We start from the raw sequence: 15,787 nt of genomic DNA on the forward strand, positions 1-15,787 counted from the left end.
CTTGATAAGTGATCAATCAATTTACGTCAGACAATTATAATATACGTCATTTGTTTATGTATTGTTTTGTTGTATTTTAAGTGTCAATGTTTTTCCGTCCCAACACAGGAACTGTGTGTTTGTAGTTAGTTAGCAATCATTATAAAACCTTTACAGTAGACATTTTCTTTTCTGTAAAGAAAAAATTAATTATATAATAGAGTTTTGTCAACTCTTTTTACAAAATTGAAAATATTTAGTCGGAAAATTAATTCCTTAATTATATAATCATAAAAAAGAAAGGAGTAGTGAAACTTTTGTGGTAAAAAGTAAAATATGAAAACAAGTTTTAAAATAGCATAAGCTTTTCGGTTTAAACCATCCTCAGTGCATACATTCATTCTATGGCGAGTTACTATAATAAATCAAACTTTTAATTTTTTGCTTCCTGCCCATACCAAATTCATACAACTCTATACACATATATATAAATTAGAAAATTAGCAACAAGCTCTGGGTATGAAAAAAAGGAAGAAAGAAAGAAGTAATGTATGTGATTTTAAAATGTCAGGAAATTTGACATAAATTTAGAAGTCAATAGCATAGAGATTAATTAATCTTCTAGGTAAAAAATTAGTTTGTTTTGTAAGCCTTTCTTTTTTTGTTGTTGTGTTTTTTTTTATGTTGACAAAGAGAGATTTTTAAATATAGATATAAAAACAACAAAAGAAAGAAGTTGTGTAGGTGTAGGTAAGTACTATCCTTTCTACTAACTCTCCATCTTTGTGGCTATTTTTATAAAGTTTCTGAGTTTTTGTACATAAATAATCCTTTTTATCCAATGTCACCTTTGTCTTTTCTATACATGTTATGCAACATTATTTTAATTTCCTTGCCATGTTTTCCTTTGGTCTATTTCTATTGTTCATAAAAATCTACTTTTGTTGACAGTATGTGTGAGAGTGGTGAAATTTGATCTGACAAATATTTACTATTGTTTATGGTAAGGATCAACACAAAGTCCTTGCTTGCTCTTGAAAGAATTTTACTTTTCACAAAATAATTTAATGCAGCTCATGTCTTCAGTATCATTGACGTTATGATTTATTTTTTTAAGAACATTATCCTTCTTAAAAAATAAGTGGTGCGATATAAGAATGTGATTAAAAGGAAAATTATTGTTATGGTATAACTTAACAGAATTTTTATTAATTATGAACAAATCACATTAGAAGATTTATATAATTGTTTATTGAGCAAGACTTAATTTTAAACAATAGATGAAACGATGGAAAAAACAGTTTATAAGATAACTGGATCGAATGATGATAGACATTCAGCTTTATCAGTTGCAAAACAGAAAGGTGCTGTCTTTGTTTCTCTACCTGTATTACAAAAAGGCACCTTTTTTGATAAAAGACAAGAAAACAATTCAACACCTTGTCGAAAAACCTCAACTCCCATTGCAATACCAAGAAGAAAAAATTCATCTACATCCTATGATAAAAATCAAAATAGAGTGTCACTTACAACAGAACAATTTCAAAATTATGAGATTGATATCCACCCATATGGAAGGAGTTTAAGTGCCACCTTGGTCATGGAAGAAAACAATCCTATAACTAACAATATTAACAGAAAAGAAAAGGATGCTGAAACCAAACAAACAAGACTAAATGGTGCCACAAATTATGTTGATGGTCAATCCCATTTGGTTTCAAGTAAAGATTTCTCTCAAAATAATCAAATTGTGGGATTGGAAAATAAAATGTCTAGGATTACAAAAGGAAACCTTAAAATTCATGATACTTCAATAAAGTTTAGTAAAGAAGTGTTAATAAAACAAAATCCTATTGAGAATAAATCTCCTCTGTTAAATAAAGATCTGCCAAGACGTTCATCACAAAATTCGCCATTAGTAGGACGGGAAAGCATTGGTCGTATTGTGCCAGAAAGGGAAAGCACTCCAGTGATATTAAGAAAAAAAATTTCTTATCCTGTTATGACCCAATCACGAAAAAGCTCTGGAAATTCTTCACCTGTTATAGCACAAAAGATTGTTGACTACCAAAGTGCACTAGAGCGTAGATTTTCAGGTAGTTCGACTTCAAGTTTGGGTAACCAAGATAGAAAGGGGAGTACAGATAGCAATGCCAGTGTACCAGATGATATTAACACTTCAGAAGAAAGTGTTGTTTCAATACATTTAAACTCTCCACAGTTGCCAAAAAAACTGTTTTCTGGGTCATGCAAAACCAATTTAGCTAGTAAGAAAAAATCCTTTGTTGACATGTTTGAAAAAATTGCTGTTGAAGGAACATTACAAAGAAGACGATCTGCACCAAATAAGCACCCACAAAAAACAGCAACCACAATAGAGACCAATACTGAAGTGGAAAAAAAAGTATTCAATGCAGTTGCGAAGGAAAAAGAGAGTACAAGACGAAATTCATATGAAAGTTTGTCTCACAACAATTTATTTAGATCCAATTCGAAATCAGATTTGGTAATTGAATCTAATAAAATGAATAAACAAGGGAATTTTAAGGGACAAGAAAAACCCAAAGTAATTAAAAAGTCTGACAGTATTGATAAACACTTATTAACAATAAAGAGCAGAAAATCAGCTGGTACTTTGCCACAAGAAGAAAGCACAAAAGATCTTCAAGCCACACAAAAATCTCAAAATTATGCAGAGGGAAAGGATATAGAGAAAGATTTTATGGCTACTGAAAACAAAGGAAGAAAAAGAATCAGGGAATTGAAAAAGGGAACTATTAACAGAAGAAAATCAGTGGGATGCTTGTCACAAGTCAACTTGCTTGAGTCTAGCTTGACCAATTATACTAAGGTAGAAAATGCCTTCCTTAATAAAGAATTCCATAACCAAAATAAATCACTAGAAAAAATAATAGTTAAAGAAACCGAAAAAAATAGAAGAAAATCAGTTGGTTGCTTATCTCAGATCAGCCTTTTTGAATCTGGCTTAGTGAGTAACTCTGAGAGAGGAAAAACATTTCACAATTATAAGTTTCAAAAACAAGAAGAATCAAAAACCGAGACAATATTAAATAAAGTTGAAAAAGATAGAAGGAAGTCAGTGGGTTGTTTGTCCCAAATCATTTTTTTCGAATCTGGTTTAACTGATGACTCTAGTATTAAAGAGACAACATGCAATACAAAAATGGAGATTGAAACAGGTCAAAAATCATTTTATAGAAGGAATTCTGTTGGCTCTTTGTCTCAAATAAATCACCAGAACAATATTTTGGTAAATGCTAACGCAGAAAATCTATTACTCCATTGTGATAAAAAATTATTGAAATCAAAACAGCTGACAGAAATTAAGGTCAGAAATATTTTGGAATCAAATGCGGAAGTTACAATAGGTCCAAAAGCTGAAGTTAAATTGAAAGCAAATAAAATCACAACTAATAATACTAAGCCTGAGAAAAAGGACTCTGGCAATTATGAGGATGAACATATTGCTGCTGTTGAAAGTTTGTTAAGTCGTAATTATGTAAACAAAGGTGAAAATGCTTCTGAGGAATGCAAAGATGAAAGGTATGTCCCAAATGAAATTACAGATCATTCTGATAAAGACAAATTTGATTCAGATGATAGGAAATATGAAACAGATCAGGAATATAATGCAGACAACAGAGAATATGATACAGATGATTCTGGTAGCAACTATATGGCCCGAGGTAATAAAGTGTCTGTAATAGAGCGTCCACCATTGAGCATATCTGCTGTAAGTCAAATACCTGCCAGGAAAAAGTCACAAGTAATGATATCTGTTAGGGACATTAGGAAACAAGATGAAGAGTCAGGTTTTTTTGACAGTCAAGAAGGCAATAAGTTTAATAATAACCTGACTGTTCTCGATTCTAATCATGAAGAAACACCTAACGAGGAAGATTACTTTCCCGAGGATGAAAATCCATTTCGTAGCCATAGATTTCGCAATAATAGTTTTGGTAATAGCAATGAAAATTCTAATGTACGTTTCACTTCCTTGGGTGATTTAGCTAGTGGTGAAATGATTGGTATCACAACAAGAACAAGTTCATTTAACTCAAGCATAGGTAGTTCTTATTTTGAAACACATGATAATGTCAGAAAATCATCCCAAGATGAGGAAACATTGGAAAATTCAGTAAAACCACGTCGCAAGATGGGAACTGTTAGCATTGTGTCATTGGATGAGCTTCCAAAACGGAAAATGTCTCGGGTAAATGATTGGTTTCGGACATTTGATGAACAACCCTCGAGTTATGAATCATGCTTTATTCCGGAAAATATAAGCAGAAAGATGTCCACATTTGGGCAGTACTTAACATTTGATGATTTGGCTAATGAGGGGATGGAAGTTGTTGCCGATAAAGAAACAAGAGATATTATTTCTGTCAGCCATGACACATTGTCATCTTGCAGCGAACAAGTGCCATATAGACCACCTAGTCTGTATAGAAATGAAATTTCTGGACATCGTCCATTTGACAAATTGCGAATAGATGAGGAAACATCAGAGCATTTACAGAGCGATGAGGAACGATCCATTTATTCATCACCTGGTTATAGTCCTGCTGTGTCTGATGATGAGAGTGATTCAGATCAGTCGACAGAAACACTAAACAATGATAGCGAATGCAAGATTACCAACTCAGTCAAAAAAGAAATTAAAAAAGAAGAGTTCTCCATGAAAGATGAAATTGATTTCATTAAGAATAAGGAAACAGATAAAACAATAAGTAAAGCTTTTTTTATTCCTTTTATTTGCCTAATTTTCAGTTGTTCTTAATAATTCTGTAATAATGTTGTGCCTAATCATTAATAATGCATTAACTTTACCAAAATATAGGCTTGCACTTATATTTACCTTATCATTTGCACTTTTATACACAAAAACTGCGCAATTAAGTAATCCATTGTTCAATATTGTCATCATCGTCATCATCAATATTCTCGCCTTGATGCCTGTATTCCAGTTAGCATGTGTCGGACGTGGTATATTGATAACTTATTGTATCCTTTAAAATTGTGAAAGGACCTTGTGAAATTTTAAATGTTCCATGAGTTTAGTCAAGATACCGGCAAAATTCTCTAGGTTATTAAAATGAGGCTTATAATTGTCATGTGACATTTGTGGTCTTCCTGTGTTAAAATTGGATATTTTTTTAGTATAGGTCAAAAAATTAGATAAATTTTATTTTATGTAAGCACAGATAACTTCTGTATAAAAGTTTAATTTTGGAGTATATACAACCAAAGAGAACATACTTTACATATTTTCTTTGAATTAACCTTTAAGTGGTATCATAAGTAAATGGCTGTGCGTTTTTGCTACAAGGGAAAGCTAATTTCTACGAAGTAATTTAATTAGATAAAAATGGTACTAGAAGTCATTATGTGGCCAATACAGTAATTGTGGTTAAGTTAAAGTTTAACGATGTAGTCAGTTTAGGTTGTTTAATCTGCCATAAAATTGACCAAGTTTGAAACAGAATTTCAAGGTTGGTATTTCATTTTTCAAATATATTTAACATATTTATGGCATGAAAGACTTTTTGGATGTGTAATAATCACTGTTATTATCAGTCTTGAAATCTCTATAGTCACATTAATAGTCACATTCCGTTTACACTTTTGAAATTTTCACTTGCTTCATCTTACCTTTATTCTTATTACACTGACCTAGAAAAGTGTTTTTCTTTTATCCATGATTATGCACATTGTTGATCTTTCACCTTGATCATAAATATATGTATGATATTTTGCAAAGGATAACAAAAGAAAAATGGGACGTAGTTTACTTTTTTATTTATTTTAATATAAATTTTAAGTTTTAATTGCTTCTTGAGGATTGGTTTTTTCTGAACTTACATACCACAAAAAACACTTAATTAATCATTAAGGTTACTGTAAAGGAAACAATTTTTGTTTTAGGTTTTTTGCAAAAAATTCATGACATATAGAAAAAAAAATTCTCTTTCGAATGACATATTTTATATTCCATGAAAATATTTGGAACATCCCTTTTTTCCGGAAAAAGCCTTTACAGAGGTGTTATATCCTTCACACCTTCTAAAAAATATGTGCAAAATGGGTTGAGCATATTTTTGTAAACATTATGCATAATAAGAAACTACCGTATAAATATATGCACAATAATATTTTTTAGATAGTTTACTTTCACCATCGATATATATACATATTTATAAATGTTGTCGTATAAAAAATCATTAAAAAAATCAAAGTTAAGGAGTATGGATATAAGCTTTTTGTAAACCTGACTTCTGTCTGTTAATAATTCTGAACGAGTGCACGCATATTCAGCATAAAGAAAAAGTTCACACTTCTATCATCTTTCTGCATACTCAGTTCACACATTTTCATAACACCTACGAAAATCTTTAAAAACAAATATCTCATTAGTAAATTTTTGCATACTTGCCTTTACGTTTGTAATCTCTTTTTCCGAAAGCGTCCTATTGGCTCATTGAAGTTTTCGGTAATGGAAAGCTGAATAAATTATGCACAAAAGGTTCCCCGATATTTTTGTATAAATTACCGATTAGCGAATTATGATGACAGAAAGAAAAAAATATGCATTTTTTTGAATGATTATATATAATTACAACTAATTTCATAATGACGTTGTTAGAAAAAAAACCGGGAACCTTTTTGAATTTAATTTATGCTGAATGTAATAGTGCAAAAACGAGAAGTCTGCGACCACGTGTTCGGAAAAGAAGCCATTTTAAAACGTACAGTGGAAAAAAAATGGTGTGTGTTTATTTCATTATATTTTCATTTGGGAAAATTAACATCTCACGAAAATAACACCATCAAAAAAGTCTTTCATCAAACATTCAGCAACAAAAAAAAAATAAGAAAAAATATAAAAGTATTGATAAATTATAAGGGTTTTTCTGACACTACTCATCAAGTGAGTTTTTTCCTTTACAGTAACCTTAATACAATGAATGACCTTCCTTTGTCTGTGTAGAGATTCCCATGATCCAGTTAAGCAAACATCTCTGTGTTTGTCAGTTAGAACAGCAGGTGCTTTTGTGTTACTGTTTTAACAACAAGTTGTATACATATTTAGTGTTTTGTTATTTTTGACAGTTCACTTATATGGTTTGGTTATACATTGCTGTAAGTACTTCTGGCTAACTGATTGGGTGGGCTGTGTTGAGGGGATGTGGGAATTTTAAGAGTTTCAAATTTGATGTTGTTGTTTTTTATTTTAAATAATGGTTATGCATCATTTTTGATATTTATAACTGTTAGTTCTAGAAGATCTGTTTTAATATTGATTTTAGTTTTTTTCATTTGTAATATGTTTTCATAACTAACTTATATGTCTAGACAGTGTAATGTCTAAAGCACCAAATTGCAGTAGATATATGATTTCATGATAAAAAGCTAAAAAATGAAAATTAGTTTGATTTCAAAAGCGGGAATTAAACCGATTTATTGCATTGTGAAAAGACTCTTGTGCTTATTTGATCTAATAATCTGCAGGAATACATGTTATTGGCAAATTATGCATAGTAGTAATTAATACAAAGTTCTTATAAATGTTAGCTGGAGATTAGTATTATGTTAAATTGTTTGTTCTAACCATTAATGAACCAATTACTGTATATGTACCATTAATTGTGATTTTATTTTTTGTTTCCTCATTCATTTTCACTTCCTTAATTTTTCACTACACATTTAGATTTTCTTTAAGCCTTCGTCTTACATGCAAGCCCTAGTGCTGTGTGTCCTTGATAAATGAAAAAAATTAATTTTTACTAAACTGTTTAGCAATATTCATTTCACCAAAGCACATTTGACATGTATAATATCGTATAGGCATATTTTGTAGAAAACTGTTGTCAACAGCAGGGCATTTGCGTATTACTAGAACCATTTATGACAATTTGTATTGAAAATAATTTCTAATTCTTTCTATGACAACCATACTTTTTATGTTTAATGTCTTCTGTTTTCACTGCTGCGTTGTTTTTCTGCTCTTTGAACCGTAATTGTTCCGTTTAGCAGTTAAATAAATTTCTAAAGTGTGCTTGATTGGGGATGTGGTCTTTAGGAATGGTAGATACAAGAAAAAAATGATCAAAATGAGGATCAAAAGTTAAAATGACTTTTTTTTTAATAAACGTAATTTTTGTGAAAGAAGCACAGTGTTGTTTTTGCTTTCGCAACAAGAGTGCAGATGATGTAATAGATATCTGCTCGGGTTAACGGAGGGGTGCGTTTAGGTAAGGCGTACGCTTATGTGAAGGGTGCGTGTATTTACAGGGAGCTGTAAATCGAATAATTTCTTTCTTTTCCTACTTTTACACATTAGTTGTTTCATTATAGGCCTAATTTTTTCTATATTTGTAGATATAAATTTCAATCTTTTCCTTCAAAAATTTGGTCAAAACTATTTCGAATTTTGTGGCACTAAGTATGGCGACATTTTGAAATAATTTCTAATTCTTTCTATGACAACCATACTTTTTATGTTTAGTACATCCCCCATTTTGCTATATTTACATCTCGTTGGCAACACTGAGGTTTTTATTTTAAGACTTAAACTTTTTCTCTGACAATCTTTTGTTTTGATGTACGTACAAGATAACTTCCTGACTTTACCTTTAGGTTTTTTAATTCATTTTTATTTTGGACTAAAAACCATACTAATTTTGTATGTTAACTGTTAAGTTTCTTTAATTATTGTATATTTTGTCCAGTATTATTTTAAGCCACTTATTGTTGCTATTGTGTATTGATAAGGTGGTATAATTTAAATGACACTTTAGTGAAGTGGCTGCAGTGTTTTACGACATTTTTAAATGTTTTTATGTTTAATAATTTCTCTTTGTTGCATTGTTTTCTGAAAAGACTTTAATGTTCTCCTTATAGGTATATAGTTTATTTATCGTGATTTATAACATTTTTCTTTTTACACCGTATGCTGTCCGCAAGTGAACAAAATTCATATTTGTCAAGAGATTTGTTGTTTTTGTTTGCACCCATCGTACTTTTATTTATCACTTGTTCTAGCCAAAGAAATTCAAGGTGTCATATACGAAAAGAAGATACATGCTGATGAGCAGAAAACGACGACCTTTTCGACTATGGTAAGTAACACTACATTTATGTTATTGCCTTTGTAAGAATATTTAGTGTGCTGGACTATGGGTGGATCTTGTTGAAGGAAGGCAGGGAATTTCGTTATCAAAAGACTAAGCAACCTTATTGATTAACAGATTTTTTAAAACAACTGTTGCAGCTAAAAAATTAAATTAACACTTGCCAAATAGAATTTTAAAAAATATGTTTTTTATGGGAAATATCAAATTACGATAACAATTTTGACTTATACTCTTTCAAAATAAGATTGTAAGAAGTACTTTAGGTGACATATCATCATTTTAAATTCACATCATGAGATTTACTTTTATGGTATGTTTTAAGCCATTTTTTATCAATTTGATAGATAGTTAGTGAGAACAGTATCCTATATCATTTTGGCATATGTCTTCCACACCTAGATAATTCTTAGGTGAAAATGAACCTAGACATTTGTTTACTTTTTATGCTTAAAAATATTTTATGCAGACAGCGTGTCCACTCTTGATGCTGTTTTTATTATGAAATATTGGCTCCAAAAGGTGTTTGCATAACAAAAAAATTTTGCCAAAAAAGAGATTATTAATTGCTCCCCTTATGAGATTAAGATTGAATGGAATGGTAGGTAGGTAGGTAGAAAATTGAGTCAATTTCTTGTTTAATATTTCTTGTTTTATTTTTTTAGTTTGGCTACTTCAATTTTTGTTTGTATAGTTTCATATCAAAAGAATATGGAATAGATAAATGGAAAGAAATAATGTGAGTAAAAGAAGACGCTCAAGATAACAGCTGTAGTAAAACAAAAATAATATTACACATTAATTAATTTTCTAACCTTTGTCAGTTAAAGACAGTGTGTGTCAGCATTTTGTTAAGTTTCTGATCTTGTTATGTATTTCCTCTGTTGGCATGGCTAAAATAATTAAGTAAAATCAGTTATGACTGTCGTGACCACACTGTCGTGTTTACAGTTGAATACTTGTTCAAAAAATATTGTCAGCGTTTTACACGCTGTTCAAATGTCAAAAAATTTAAGTTATTGCTTCGGTCTGATCGGTCTAATGAAACGTCTTTGTTACGAAGTTACACAATGTGGTAAGCGCCTTGGGCACTTATTCAGTTATTCTATTTTACTTCTCCTCCTTAAAGTGTTGCCAAATTTAAACAAAAAATCATTTAGGAATTTTTTTGATGCCATTAAGAAAACCGTTATAATTAAAAACAACTGATTGTTCACCTCAAATAGTCTTTTCCTTCATTTTGTAGTTGTGATAAATTTGTTTATAAATGATAAATAACGATGCTTGCTAAGTGATACACTAAATCCAGAAAAACCCTCCGTCTTGTAGCCTATATATTCTTAAGCATGAGTGAATATTGCACCCTTTAAAGCAAAGCTGGGAAAAACATTTGATCACTTTTACATTCAGAATCGAGGAAAGTTAAACTTTTCTTTTTAGTAGTAGCTTGAATCTATCTCGCAGACAAGTGTCGATGTTTGAAAAACCGAGACACTCCATGTTTGATGACGCGATAACTGATCAAGTTGTACGCACAGCTTCGAAAATGCTTAGTAAGTCATGAATGTCTTCTGTTTTCACTGCTGCGTTGTTTTTCTGCTCTTTGAACCGTAATTGTTCCGTTTAGCAGTTAAATAAATTTCTAAAGTGTGCTTGATTGGGGATGTGGTCTTTAGGAATGGTAGATACAAGAAAAAAATGATCAAAATGAGGATCAAAAGTTAAAATGACTTTTTTTTTAATAAACGTAATTTTTGTGAAAGAAGCACAGTGTTGTTTTTGCTTTCGCAACAAGAGTGCAGATGATGTAATAGATATCTGCTCGGGTTAACGGAGGGGTGCGTTTAGGTAAGGCGTACGCTTATGTGAAGGGTGCGTGTATTTACAGGGAGCTGTAAATCGAATAATTTCTTTCTTTTCCTACTTTTACACATTAGTTGTTTCATTATAGGCCTAATTTTTTCTATATTTGTAGATATAAATTTCAATCTTTTCCTTCAAAAATTTGGTCAAAACTATTTCGAATTTTGTGGCACTAAGTATGGCGACATTTTGAAATCGATTGCAACAAATTTGGCTGACTTTATAAACAACATGGACGACATACGACGCCATATTCACAAAATTGAAAAAATTGCTGACGACTACCCTCCCTCTATTTACGCCATCCTAGACAAGCAAGGAACGCTTCTGCTTTATTATCATTCTAACAGAGACCAAAAATACTTGGAATACTTCTTGATTGGTTTTATTAAAGCTGCAGCGTGGATACTGTACGGTATGCGCAGTCGTGTAAGCTTGCAGCGACAACGACAAGATTGTGAAGACTACTCCATCATATCTATTAAAGCCGTTAGCTCGCTTGTTAAAAAGCCGTCAGTATCTAAACTGCAAATCTCTTCTCGTTGCAAAGATTTAATCATCGAGCCTTATTTGATGGACAGTATTTTCCCGTTTCATATCATGTTTAATGAAAAATTAGAGATGTGCCAGTTAGGAATGTCGTTAAATAGATTATTAGAACATTATATTCCAATTCACGGACTTTCGATTGAGAAATATTTCTCTGTGGTAAAACCAGCCATTGATTTGAATTACGCGTCTATAAGAAACAACCTGAACACGGCATTTATACTGTCGAGTAACAGGGGGATGTTTCAAGAAACATTTTCCAGTGGTTTGGTCCTGAAGGGACAGGTTTCGTATTTAGAGAGTTCAAAATGTTTATGGTTCATCGGTTCACCCAAAGTTGATTTTGTGGAACAGCTAAACGGAGACAGTAACTTATATTTAAGTGATATTCCCTTACACGATGCAACGCGAGAGGTTTTACTAGTAAGCGAGCAAACGCACGAACAAGATGCGTTAAAGTCTCAGCTACAAGTTCTGACTAACCGACTAAAGGAGACATCTAAAGAGCTAGCTTTAGGTAAGGTCAATACGGAGAATATATTGGATGAGATTTTTCCCAAGGACGTTGCGGAGCGTCTGATGCGAGACCTCCCAGTACCAGCTGTGACGGCAGCGGAAGTGTCGATTTTGTTTACGGATATTGTTGGTTTTACTGCAATCTGTGGAAATTGCGATCCTGAAGATGTAACTGATATGTTAAATGACTTATATATCCAGTTTGATTTTCTTTGCGAAAAGTTTGATTTATATAAGGTATGATATTTTGTTTTATCTGCACTCTTCTAACTCGCATTACACTTTAGCTCTTTCGCAACGTAAATATGGTATGTTTTCGTACCCACATATTTTCCTCTACCGCCTGACAATTCACAACTTTTCTGTTTTCCAGTATTACCATTACTTAAAAGACTGCAAACGAATGCATTTAGATCATTTTTGATAGGTCGAAACAATCGGCGATGCATATATGGCCGTAGGCGGTTTACATCGAAAAGATAGCGAACATGGCCGCCTCACAACTGCGATGGGTATTGAAATGATTGCTCAGGCGAAAAACGTTTTAACACCAGAAGGTGAAAGTATTCAGGTGAGTTTCATTTCTAAATCATGTCGTTCTGAAATACAAGTCAATTTTTTTTGCTTACGTTTCTGTACTTTCAGGGTAAAAAAATTGAAAGAAAAAAATTATAAAAAGAAAATTTGCCGAATTGCCGGAATTTATTCGACGGATAACAAAAATAAATAATTTTGGTTCAAAATTTTGTTCCAAAAAAAAAAAAAAATGCAATCTTGTTTTTTTTCTTCCTACATCAGGCAACGTTAACTTACCGTTAAAATAATAAGCAGATAAAACGTAGATAAAAAGGAAACTATCCAAAAATTTTTAATGACCGAAACACGTGAAAAACGTAGCAAAAAAAAACACAATTCTAGCGCGAATTTAATTAAGTGAACCTTGCGCAATATGTTAAATTAACCGCATTATCTCCACATTCTTTTCTGTTTAGATTCGTGTTGGAGTTCACTCTGGTTCAGTTGTAGCTGGTGTAGTGGGAACACGAATGCCAAGATATTGTTTATTTGGAAATAATGTGACGCTAGCCAATAAAATGGAATCTACGAGTGCCACTGGAAAGATACATATAAGCCCTGCTACCTACAGGTTGCTGATTTAATTATTTAATCAACTCCATTTGTGATTTCTTTTATTATTATGAAAGATATTGGTGGAGAGAAAATGAAAGGTATATTATATCTTAAATCTCTTATTAAACTGTTTTTCTTCTCTTTTCTTACCTCTGCAACAGAGAAATAAAGCACCACCAGGAGTTTATCTTCTTCGAGCGACCGCGTGATGTCATGCCACCACTGATGCAAAAACTGTACGATGGTTACACCTACTTTGTAACGCAAAGACGAACAAGCACGTATGATATTCCTACACCGGAAACCGAAAAACGTTTAAAATACATGATGCCAAGACGCGCATCACAAGAACAGTTTATACCGACACCTCGAAGAGCACCAAGCCGCAAAACGAGCTATTCGGAAAGCGTTATGTCCGATCACCAGAAGTATCCACCAGAGCTGAGAAAGCAATTGGACGCATTAGAAATGCTAAATGGTTATCAGAATGGGAAGGTGTTTTGTTTGCCAAATATGGAAGCATGAATATGCGTTTTCGTTGCGAGTTGTAATTTAAGTTTTATGTATTTGATATACGCTCTTTGTCAGTGTTTTCGCTTTTCTAGTTGTGTTTTTTTCTATTGTTTTTTTTGTGTGTGGATTTTATAATCTGTAATACCGCCGGTAAAATTTTGTTTTAAAAAGATTTGGAAAAAGCAGCTAAAAGTGTAATAACTGTAATAAGTGTATTTTTTATTTTTTTTCTATCTTTTCCAAAACTTTAAAGCTCATTTCTGCTTAATTTATTTAAGTTTCTGTAAGATGTGTGAATTCTTCTTGCTTCCGCCTTTCACTGCTAGTTTGTCTCTCCGGAAACTTTTTCCCGCAAAAAGCTTGTATCACAGAAAGGTTTGTCCCGCAGGAATTTTTGTTTGACAGAAAAATTGTTCTGCTTTAATGCCTGCCAGTACTTTCAATCTTCCATTTCGCACCTGTGGAGTAACCAACCTATATCCTATATAACTTTTCTACCTCTAAACTTTTCCACTATCAGTTTTCGAATTGTTTTTGTTTCTTCAACGTCGAACTACAAGTTTATTGTCCATGTGTGTTTAGTTGTAAAAGTTAACAATTGTAGTTGTAAGAAATTATTTAGAAATATGTCTACGCAGAGAGTTAATCAAATGTTAGTTTTAATGTTAAAGAATTTTTGTCATGATTTTTATCAATTAATAATCTAACGAGAGTGTGCTAGAAGTAAAAAAAATCAGCTGCAAGGTTTTGATTATGCACTTGTTAAAAGCTATAACTTAGTTTCCATATTTGATCGTTTGTTTGATTTATTTTTCCTTTCCCTTTATTGTTTTACAGATACGAAGAAGATATATTGTAAGGATTTTTAAACTAATATATTATATATAAATACATGTATTTATGCTGAGTCATGCTGATGCAAATTTTTGTTGCACTGAATGGGGAAAAAAGTACCCAAGAAAAGAACATGGTACTCGAGAATATGCTGAGCATATGAAATGTGTTTTTTTTTATGCAATCACGATTTTATTGTTGTCTACCCCTCTAGTTGTTGTCTACCCCTCTAGTTGTTGCCTATCATATTTACATGACTGAATTAGTTCTTGTGGATCAACGGTACCAATCCTGATACTAATTATTTCAACTCTAAAACTTTCGAAACCAAACCTTTTTCTTCTTAAGCAAAAAATTACTGAAATAATTCTAATCCTCTATATTTCTCTATTTTCAATGTGAATATTCGAGGTATCCAAAAAATTTTGAAGATTTTTAATCGTTATTTTCTACCTTAAATTATAATTTTATGGTGGTTTGCTTTACTGAAACCTGGTGTAGGGAAAGGGATGTAGAACAAGAATTCCGGGATATATATTTTAGTACATCATTCACGTGCTATTAAAAATCATGGTGTATGTGTCTTTATTCATAATTCACTAAACTATAAAACACTTGAAAACACGAGCATTAGTATGTGTAAATGTCTATATAAACATTGATGTTGAGGAGTGACAGGAAGTTTTATCTGTAGAATAAGTAGCTCTTTTGCTAATTTTGCAAAGTTTTTTGATTCTTGTGAACGGATATAACTACCAAGAATAAGCTATGTGATGGAAATTCCCAATTATGTCACTCACTGTACAGTATGTGTGGCAGCTAGCTAGCTCCAAAATCTGTCTCAAAGAATTCTCTTATGATCATCATAAGAGAATTCTTTTAGACGTTATTAGGTAGTTTTATGCTAGGCTGCTACTAGATCTAAATTCACCCTCGTTTCCAGGGTTTTTTGCATTTTTGATATGAGAGATACGTCAAAAAATACCCTGGTATTGTTGATCGGATTTTGAAATATGATTGGCTTTTACACTTTCGCACAATTATGATGATTTTTTTCCTTAGTCAGCACTTTTTAGGTTAATAATAAAATAGCGTGTCGAAAACTGAATGAGCGAGACACACATATTTGTAAGTATATCACGTTCTGTATTAAATTTGTTACTTAACCCTATTCGGTCCGGGGGGGGGGGGCGGATTCCGCCCCCCCCCCCCTGACGGTTTTTTTTTAATAACTCTTGATTGCTTTG

At 32.0% G+C, this 15,787-nt stretch overlaps 1 protein-coding gene across 2 annotated transcripts; it reads left to right on the plus strand.

Annotated features, from left to right (window-relative positions):
• Positions 1 to 747: 747 nt before the first annotated feature.
• Positions 748 to 14,705, plus strand: LOC130654384 (uncharacterized). 2 transcript variants are annotated; one of them, XM_057456948.1, is made up of 8 exons: positions 754 to 4,733; positions 9,046 to 9,122; positions 9,800 to 9,873; positions 10,575 to 10,687; positions 11,110 to 12,299; positions 12,490 to 12,633; positions 13,055 to 13,209; positions 13,355 to 14,705. In XM_057456948.1, the coding sequence occupies exons 1-8, from the start codon at positions 1,268 to 1,270 to the stop codon at positions 13,716 to 13,718; spliced, it is 5,583 nt and encodes a 1,860-aa protein (XP_057312931.1). In that variant the 5' UTR covers positions 754 to 1,267; the 3' UTR covers positions 13,719 to 14,705. The 2 variants fall into 2 exon arrangements, 1 of the variants encoding a protein (XP_057312931.1); XR_008984408.1 differs by lacking the exon at positions 13,355 to 14,705 and having other exon boundaries at positions 748 to 4,733; positions 12,476 to 12,633.
• Positions 14,706 to 15,787: the final 1,082 nt, after the last annotated feature.

The sequence above is a fragment of the Hydractinia symbiolongicarpus genome, chromosome 8 (genome assembly GCF_029227915.1).
Source record: "Hydractinia symbiolongicarpus strain clone_291-10 chromosome 8, HSymV2.1, whole genome shotgun sequence".
Lineage (NCBI taxonomy): Eukaryota > Metazoa > Cnidaria > Hydrozoa > Anthoathecata > Hydractiniidae > Hydractinia > Hydractinia symbiolongicarpus.

Excerpts from the sequence above, each read along its gene's own strand:
- LOC130654384 (XM_057456948.1), top strand. The coding sequence starts at position 1,268 with ATGGAAAAAACAGTTTATAAGATAACTGGATCGAATGATGATAGACAT. Across the intron at positions 4,734-9,045 it reads GGAAACAGATAAAACAATAA|CCAAAGAAATTCAAGGTGTC; the intron begins GTAAAGCTTTTT and ends CACTTGTTCTAG. Across the intron at positions 12,634-13,054 it reads CAGAAGGTGAAAGTATTCAG|ATTCGTGTTGGAGTTCACTC; the intron begins GTGAGTTTCATT and ends TTTTCTGTTTAG.